The sequence below is a fragment of the Marmota flaviventris genome, chromosome X (genome assembly GCF_047511675.1).
Source record: "Marmota flaviventris isolate mMarFla1 chromosome X, mMarFla1.hap1, whole genome shotgun sequence".
In the NCBI taxonomy this organism is placed as follows: domain Eukaryota; kingdom Metazoa; phylum Chordata; class Mammalia; order Rodentia; family Sciuridae; genus Marmota; species Marmota flaviventris.
Genome location: NC_092518.1, coordinates 23,813,775 through 23,823,800, shown reverse-complemented (window position 1 = coordinate 23,823,800; position 10,026 = coordinate 23,813,775). Strand labels below are relative to the sequence as shown.

Here is a 10,026-nt window from a genome sequence, read left to right as displayed (position 1 = left end):
TGACTAGGTTTTGCTTTGTTTTCATCTGTTTTAAGACCCCAATTACATTTCATGAGTTTTTCACACATTTCCAGGAAAATTGCCATCCTGAAGGTGTTTTATTTTGTTCGCTAACCCCAAAAAAGATTTAAGGGTTTTAAAAATGTATTTGAAAATACCAAAATTCTTGCACTTAAAACTTACAACAGCAATAAATATGTGATCTATATCATTTATAACCAATGAATCTGAATTTAAATAAATATTCTATTAAAAGAAAAATACTTGAAAGATATTAATGTATAATGAATAGAGACATTATGATCTCTCTAGGGCCATGCCAGCCTCCTGGTATTATATGGTGGGAAGCTCTCTGCACAAAATGTAGAATCTGCCTCTGATCTCACTAAGGGCAGGAGGAACTGCCAGGTGTGACCCTAGAACATGTATGGATGTTGGCAGCAGCACCACGCCTGGTTGCAGCTCTGGGTTGGGATCTCTCTTCCTCATCTCTCAAAGCCTCTTCATAATGGGATGGGAAGGCACTGGGGACAGTATCATTGACCTTGGCCAAAAACTCTAGGACTTTCATCTTGCTAGTTTCAGCAAAAGATCGGGGGCCCCATAGGAATTGATAGTGTGGAGGATCACTACCAGGCACCTGCCGGTATTCCAGGTACTGCTCCTGCACCAGATCTTGGGTGATAAGCTTTCGGGACTCCCCAAAGATTATGTGCCTCTTCCCTTCATAGATCCCCAAAATATTCAGGAATTCCCAGATCTCCTCCTCAGAGGCAGAGTTGCCATTTAAGAAGATCGCACCCAGGAGAGGCATCAGAAGCCCATTCTTGGGAAAGCCCAAGCTAGTCAGACTTCCATTGTTGGTGACATCTAGCTTGCTGACAAGGGTATAGGAGTTACCACCAGGCTTGACTTCCTTCAGCTCAAGGCCAAAGACCAGATCGACATGCTCAGAGGCTTTCTTGAGGATCTCTGGAAAACTTTTGTTGAACCTTTTGTTGACAATCTTCAGCATCTCTCCCTTCATAATGGGCTCTTTCATTTTATACTTGTACAGCAGGTACTGCATCAGCATCCCTGCCTTCTTGGTGAGAAGATCTCTCTGGGCACTCTCAGTGGAGGGTGGGATCTTAGAGGTACTGGCACTTCCCTCCCCTCGGCTCTTGGCACCTTTACCAGACTTCTTCTGTGAAACACCTGCAGCAGCAGTGGTGGTAGGCTTCTGGGAAAATGCAGCAGCAGAGGTGCTGGGGACAGCATCTTCAGAAACAGAAGAGGAGCATGAGGGGGCCCCTTTTTCCTCAGCGGCCTGAGCATTCTTGAGACCCTGGGTCTCATCTTTGGCTTGGCGGCGCTTCTCACGAGCACGAAGCTTACTCTTTTGTCCCCGGGGCATGATGGCTGTGGTCAGGGACAGCAGGCAGGAATATGGGCTGGACAGCAGGTGTTCTTGGGACCTGGAGGAGGGAGAATGAGATCCAGTGAGCACTTTTAGCAGGACACATCATTCTGTTTTTTTCAAAGCACTCTCTGCAGGTTTCCATGAGAACACTGCTCTGGAAACCCACCGGGTTCCTCTTCTTGGACCACCTGACCCCTGGAAAACAAGGGGAGGAAATTATAGTGTGTTTTAGTCTGAAGCCTGCCAGGCTTCCCTGGGGCTGACTTAGTGACAGCAAGGGTTAGCAATGTGTTCTTTCATGTGTTCAAAGGTCCTCTAAGTCTATACACACAGGATCAGTATATCTGCTCTTGGTCAGGGTATGGCACTTCTTTCCTGTGCTGCTCTGAAGCTGAGAAGCTCCCTTGTATTCAAGAATAGAAAATGTGTGTGTGGGGTTTCTCCCACTACTCCTTCAAACAGGCAGTGCTGACAATTCTGTATAGGGGTATCTCTCTCTCCCTCTTCCCCCTCCCCACCCTCTTTCTCTCCTGTGCTCACTTGCCCTCAATATTCACTCAGGGTCCTCATTTTGTCCACACCTAGAGTCTGAAACCTTCCTTTCTACTGACTAGAGCTGCACTTTCAGACTCAGGCTCCTGCTTCCTTTAGACCTGGTACAAAGAAATGAGGAGGACTCTCAGCTGACAATCCTGTTCTAGGCATTCAAGGGATGAGTACCAGGACAGAGCCAGACTCTATTGTTCTTTGTGTTTGGGGTTGAGGGAGTGGGTACCTTCAGTCCTCATCCATGGATCATACTTTGAATCCTGGGAAGGGCTGGGGCTCCCCTTTCTGGACCCGAGGACATCATTAGAGTAAGGTTCACACCTATCCGTCCATCACACTTAATTGAGGATGTAGGAGTGGCTGCAACTGGTCCCACTGCTCATATTCTCCACAAGCTAAAAACTGCAGCTGGAAGGTTGACATCCTACGATATGTGGTTTTATTCATGGTCCTCACTCAAGGTCTCCAATTGACTGGGAATCCTAAAATTCCTTCCCTTGCTGATTTGTCCAACTAAGACCCTCACTTCTCTGTTACTCCTGAAGAGAAACCAATGGGCACTTCTGCCTGACATCCATGCCTAGGGCCTCTCAGGCCTGACAAAGAGAGGGAATCTGTGGGACCCCTGTTGATATGGAGTTTCCTGAAGTCCTCATGGTCCTTTGTATGAGTCTTGGCACAACCTGAAAATCTTCCTGCTAACCCGAGTCCCTCTGCTCAGAATAAGATTCTCATCTTCCTCACACCTGAAGATGAGAGTGTGAGCCACATCCAGCCAACTTTGTTCCCTAGGGTATCCCACTGTTTGGGGATCATAGGTCTCTTTAATCCTCACTCAGGTACAGTATAACTCCACCATTAGCCTCCCTAAGTCTTCCAACATTATACCAAGGCTGTCATCTTGCTGTATCTCCAGGTCTGAATATGAGGGTATGACACATCTGTTAGGGTCCGTAAACAAGTCAAGATGGCGCCTGGCACTTTGCCAAGAGGAGTGGTTTGAGAAGTAACGCCAGCGAGCCATTAAGATGATAGAGATTCCTTAATGACTGACTGCTGTGTCTAGATTATGTCAATTAAGTTAAGCTGTGTGTAATCATTAAGATGATGAGGATTCCTTATTGGTTGACTGCTGTATCTAGTTTATGTTAATTAAGTTAAGCTGTGTATTCAGTTATGTATATATACTTCTCTGTCCCACAATAAAGCGGCTCCCGCTTCTGCTGTATCAACCTTCACAAGTTCCTTGTCACTTGCCCCCCGGGTTATTTTGCTGCAGCCAGACTGCGGCACACATCTGGCTACCTCTGCCTAGGGTTTCCCAGGGCTGAGGTGGGAATTTGTGGATGCTCATTTTCTGATTTAGTGATTCCTCAATGTTCTCCCTATCTTGACTTAATGCCCATCTACTTATGCCAATGCCCCCAACACTCTGAGACCCCTAGGAAGAAGTGAAAGTTTCTCATCTGGCCATGACTACCTGTTGGCCCCCAAGGCTGACAAACAGGAAGGGTTACTATGTTGCCCTCACTCTTATGGGATGGGTGGTTTTCTCAGTTCTCAGGGTCTTCTCCTTGATTCCTGGTACTAACTTGGAATCTTCCACTTGCTAACCCGAGGCTTCCTTTTACAATGTTCCTTACTTCCCTTAGATGCTCTAGGAAGAAGTGAATCAGACTTAACATGTCACCATGCCCAGATCTTCCAGGTCTCATAGTAGTCATGGGAGTCTATGTGGATCAATTTCTGGGAGGAGTCTCCTTCATACTATTACCACCTCAATTCCTATTAGGAACCAGGCCAGGTCTCCCCACTATGCTGAATAGGAGCTCTTCAATTAAACCAAAGGATTTGTGTCCCTGAGAGTACCCCTGAGTAAAATGATAGGAAACCTCATCCGTAGTGCTATAATCCTGGTTTCTCAGGGCTGAAGGCAGAGGCAAGACTTTATATGTTTTTCTCTGTTCTGGAGTCTAATTCTTCATATAGAATTTGTACTTTGACACCTTTCATGGCCAAGGATTCCTCTCTTTCTGCTGAACTGGGTCAGCCAAACCTAAACCAAGGCCCACATATCCTCAAGACCCTTCAGGGTAGAGTGACAAGGCACCTGAGTCTGATAGCTCTGGCCTGGGACTCCCAGAGGTTACAAAAGGTGCAGCACCCCCATCCACCCTCCCCCCTTACTAGGATTGAATCCAACGGTGCTTTACCCTGGATTCACATCCCCAGTCTTCTTTATTTTTATTTAAAAATTTTTTTAGTTGTTTATAGACCTTTATTATTTATTTACTTATATGCAGTTCTGAGAATCAAACCCAGTGCCTCACACATGCCAGGCAAGTGTGCTACTCCTGAGCCACAGCCCCGCCACTTATGTTTTAAATTTTGAGACAGGGTCTTGCTATGTTGTGGAGGCCAGCTTTGAACCTGCCATCCTCCTGCCTCAGCCTTCTGAGTCACTTGGATTACAGTAGTGTCTATTTTTTTCACCCAGGTTGTTCACCTTTATTCCAACCCCTTTCTGGAACTACCCTCTGCTGTCCAGAGGCCACTGCCATCAGACAAAGATCCTCCTATTTCTTGAACCTGAGTTTACAGTAAGAATGAACCACATTCTTCCAAGGCCTGCGTGTGCTGAGAGCAATGATGGAACTCTTAGACCCCACTGTTGTGGAGTCTGGCTCCCTCAGTTCCACACAGGACTTTGACTTCTGGTAGGATCAGGATTGCTCCCTCTACTGAGCTCAGTCTACAGCCTCAAACCAAAGCACACAAATCCCAGAGTCACTAGAGAAGTCAGGGTGCTCCACATCTGACGACCTTGCCTGGGGGCTCCTACAACTGACAGTAGGGATGATGTTCTGTGTGACCACCTATTTTGGTGAAAGGTCCACTCACTGGCACGTAGGGTCTTGCTTTTACTTGTTTTAGAGCCAAGCCCTCTCCCTAGGCTAATGGGACTTTTCCTCTTTAAATGGAATCCCTCCACTCCACTTTGGGTAAAAAGAATGTGGTAGAAAGGACGCGACCCTCAGTCTTAACAGCTCTGACCCAAGATCTAAGATGGCTGACCCAAGGCCGTGACTTTGTGGGGCCTACTTTATTATGAATTGCACTCAGGGCGGGGAGAGGGGGCTCTTCAGTCAAATTCAGGGTCCTCACCTCAGTCCGGAGAATTCACGCTCAGTAAAGTGGATGCCACACCTTTCAGAAGGAGGTCCTTCCCTTCACAGCGGAAGTGAGGATGAATCACATCCGGCCAACGGCTGCCTGAGATCTTGGAGGATTGACAGCAGGGATCGGTCACTAAGGGACCACCCTGTTTGGGAGTCAAGGATCCCTAGGTTCTTGCATTGGTATCTAGGCTATCCTCAGATTCCTCCCTCTACTCCTTGTGTCGCATGGTCTCCAAACAAAACTTACACCTTCCCCAGTTCCCGCAGAGGAAATCTGAGCAGGTATCATATGGTTCCTCCTGCCTGAGTCTCATAGGACTGATAGCAGGGGTGGGGCTCTGTGAGCCTTGCTATTTGGGGGACAGGTCCTCTCATCAGCCCTCAGGGTCCTCATTTTGATTTTGGTTTTGCCCAAGACCCCCCTCCCCAAGGTGGTGCCGCCATCCTTAGTTCACATTTGAATGCTCACCTGGATGAGTGACCAATCTTGTAACTCTACTCACTGTTTGAACCTGCTATTCTCACATCCACATACTGTCTCCCTGTTAAGTCCTAGTTGGAATTCAGAGGAATCCTCATATGACCACAGTCATTTGGGGACCTGCAAGAATAGACATGAGGAACATGACACTGTGGGACCCCACAGTTCTAGTTATGTCCTTCTGACATTCCTCATTCAGGATCCTACATTTACATCTATTAAAGTCCAGTACTGTACTGAAGTCACTCTTTGTAAGGCTCTGGATGAATTCTATATTTTGGAGTGGTTCCATCAGCAGTCTTCATTCATGGGAATCCTTATATTGACTACCCTCTCTTGATTAAAGGCTTCCATGGGAATTCTACATCAATGCTAAAACTTGATCAGTTTCCTGCCTGCAAACCTTACAGAATAGAGGTCCTTGTTCCTGGAGAGATGTGATGTTAATAAACTGCAACACAAGACAGGGAGCCCAGTGACCAAATTGAGAAATCTTTTTGTTCCCAATTAACTTTCATCTTCATCAGCTAAGCTTTTGCTTTGTATCTGTATGTATTTTTGTCTTCTAAATAAAATTTATCATTTTATGTCCCATTTCCAAAACAAGGTTGGGATCCCAGGATAGATATTTCTCTGTCAGAGAACACACACACACACACACACACATATATATATATATATATATAGAGAGAGAGAGAGAGAGAGAGAGAGAGATTGAGAGATTTATTCCTTCTCTTTGCCAACCAGAGATGGGGTAGTTCTAAATGATTTATTTTTTACATAAAATGATAGAGTCAAATGATTTTCTGATCCCTGGACCCTTTGAGTCTATCTGATTTTATGTATGTAGATGATCATATTGTCCCCAAATATTACCTTTTTCTGTCCTTTATCCACCACCTCTCAATTATTTTAATTCTTAGGTTGTGAATTTCAGTCCAGTGTTTTGGGTAAACTCCTACTTTTTATCACCCAGGATACATTTTAGGATAGTAGAAGAAAGTGAATTAATTAGTCTTTGATCAGCTTCAGTCTAGGAGAGGTGAAACAGTGTGAGTTCTAGAGTAATTCAGACCAGGGGTCTAGTCCCAGCTCTGTCACTTATCAGCTATGTGAAATTGGGCATATTACCAAACTCTCTAAGCCTCAGGCTCTGCATCTGTGAATTCAGTTTTTAATATCTATCTCATAGGACTGATAGAGTGTGGTTGATGTGTGCAAAGCACCTGGCACAATGCCTGGAGTGCACTGAGACTTCAACCAATACCTGTTATTACTACAATTATTTCAACCACAGAGGATACCATCCATCCTGATGAATTTTGTTTTTAAATTCAGAGGATAACAGAGAATATGCAACACTCTCTATTGTCATGGGACAAAAAAATCAGCCCAAAATGCTGCAAAGAAACTCCATGTAAAATTTCCCCCATTTAAACATACTTTTAGTATGGGAGTATCTTTCCCAGCTGAATGCAACTCAAATCCTCTAGAATTTGGTTAAAAGACCAACTCTGGCTTTTCACCCAAACCATTCCTATTTTTATTAATTTCTTCACCACCCAAAATCTAGATCTGCCTTAGAGTTTACCAAAGTATGTACACACACACACACACACACACACACACACACACTCACACACACACACATTTAAACACCCATTAAAAAAATGGACTCCCCAGTTCATGGCAAAGAGTACCAGACCAGTAGCTTGAGTTTCTAAGATTATCATCTTGTTTTTCAGAAAATCCCTGAGGACTATTGGCATAAAATACCCATTTTGTGCACTGTTCATCTTTACTAGGACAAGAACACCAGGCACTTTCCATCTCCTGCTCAGGTGGAATTTGCTTTGGTTTATTCACATTTCCAAAGTAACTATTAAGGGAAGTTTTCTATTCCAGGCCCAGTACTTCAACTCATACCCACCATTAGAATGTCTGGCTCTTCAACCTAGATGCCCTTCAGTGGATGAATGGATAAAAAATTGTGGCATATATACACAATGGAATTTACTCAGCATTAAAAGAGAATAAAATCATGGCATTTGCAGGTAAATGAATGACATTGGAGAAGATAATGCTAAGTGAAGTTAGCCAATCCCCCCAAAAAACAAATGCCAAATGTTTTCTCTGATATGAGGTTGACTCATAGTGGGGGTAGGGAGGGGGAACATGGGAGGATTAGATGAATTCTAGATAAGGAAGAGGGGTGGGAGGGAAAGGGAGGGGGCAGGGGGTTAGCAAGGATGGTGGGATGTGATAGACATCATTATCCAAAGTACATGTATGAAGACAGAAATTGGGTGTCAACCTACTTTATATACAAACATATATGAAAAATTGTGATATATATGTGTAGTAAGAATTTTAATAAAAAACAAAGTACATGTATAAAAGGCATAAATTGGTGTGAACATACTCTATATACAAAGATATGAAAAAATTGTACTGTATATGTGTAATAAGAACTGTAATGCATTCCGCTGTCGTGTATTTAAAAAAATAAAATCAATAAAACTAAAAAAAAAAAAAAAAGAATGTCTGGCTCCTGCTCAGAGTCCTACAGTCTCATCTACCTACCATGCAGCCAACTCAAATTCACTTCTTACTGATGGATGTTAAATTTCTGAAAATCTCAAATACCTTGCCTCAGAAAATTTAAACCAGAGCCTTAATATTGAACACCTCCTTTTCTTATCTCTCTCTTTTTACTTGTCTTTAGATCTTAGGGAATTTTGACAACTTTCATTATATAATAGCTAATTGTGTTTTGGTGCTGGGGATTGAAACTAGGGTTGCTATACCACTAAACTACATCCCCAGACCTTTTTAAACTTTTTTTTTTTTTTTTTACTTTGAGACAGGGTCTTGCTGATTGGTGAGGCTGGCCTCTAACTTGCAATCCTCCTTCCCTAGCCTCCTGAGTTTCTGGAATTACAGGTTTGCATCACTATGCCTGGAAATAGCTACTCTTAAGTCTCTAAAATTCGATAGGTAGGAGTCGTGTCTGTCTTTCTCAGCTTCTCCAGACTTCCAAAGAACAGCTACTCCATTGATATCTAGGGAATTAAAGTACAAATGTATAAGAAATCAAATTTTTCATGATTTTATTTCTCCTTTATTCCTGAAAAAGCTAACAAGACCCAGGTATATGTACTTCAGTTTTACAAAGAAAGACTAAAAGGAATACAAAGAATCAAAATTTAACACCCTTTACTTTTTATTCTGTACCTCATGATCCACCAACTCTATTGAGGGATAATTTACTTTATCATAATATTTATATTTTGATGTCATGTTGTCTGGTTATGGATCACAAAAAAATTAAAGGATTTTCAATTTGTATTATGTGATACCAAAATTCTCCCTCTTCAATCTGATATGCTCTAATAAATGTGTGATTCATTTTGATTCTGAAGCTCAATAAACTTTCAATTAAAATAAACAACATTTAAAACAAGGAAAGAAAAAAGTAAATCTCCAATTTTCCTATATTATCAGGAATACAAATATATACTGTGTTCCTACCAGCTCCATGTTGGCCCTCCTATATGGTTTGGATGTGAAGTGTCCCCAAAAGCTCATGTGTGAGACAATGCAAGAAGGCTTAGAGGTGAAATGATTGGGTTATGAGAGTTTTAACCCAATCAGTAACACCTGATAGGGATTAACTGAGTGGTAACTGAAGGCAGGTGGGATATGGCTGGAGGAGGTGGGCATTGAGGGGGTGTGCATTTGGGGCATATATTTTGTATTTGGTGAATGGAGTCTCTCTTTCTGCTTTCTGATCATCATGTGAGTCACTTCCCTCTGCCACACTCTTCTGCCATGATGTTGTGCCTCACCTCAAGCCTTGAGGAATGGAGTCAGCTGTCTATGGTCTGAGACCTCTGAAACTGTGAGTTCCCAAATAAACTTTATCTCCTTAATCGTTCTTGTTGGGTCTTTTGGTTACCACAGTGAAAAAGCTAACTAAAACACTTCCAATGATTAGAAGTTTGTTTTCTTTACCTAAAAGTAACGAATATGTCTTAGACTTCATTAGAACTGGGAAAAGTAGCTGGACATGACAGTGGCATGTTCCCTAGCCCTGATGGTAGTGTTATGCTTGGCTGTAGCTCTGGCTCTGGTTCTCTCTGCCTCATCTCTCAAAAGTCTCTTCATAATGAGATGGAAATGTTCTGGAGACAGGAACATTGACCTTGGCCAAAACTTCTCACATTTTTGAATATCCTAAGTAAATCCAGGTATGTAACGTTTGACTTTATGAGAAAATTAATGGTTTAAGACAAGTCAAGAATGGACTTTTACTTTTCTTCTCTCCCTGTCTTGTAATCCTATTTACTGTAGCATTCTTGTTATGTTGCTCTATAAAACGAATGAATTAAGGATATTCAATTTGTAGTTTAAAA

At 42.8% G+C, this 10,026-nt stretch overlaps 1 protein-coding gene across 1 annotated transcript; it reads right to left on the bottom strand.

Moving 5' to 3' along the window:
• Nucleotides 1-385: 385 nt before the first annotated feature.
• Nucleotides 386-1,396, bottom strand: LOC114086022 (melanoma-associated antigen B2-like). The gene has a single exon (XM_027927303.2). The coding sequence runs from the start codon at nt 1,394-1,396 to the stop codon at nt 386-388; it is 1,011 nt and encodes a 336-aa protein (XP_027783104.1).
• Nucleotides 1,397-10,026: the final 8,630 nt, after the last annotated feature.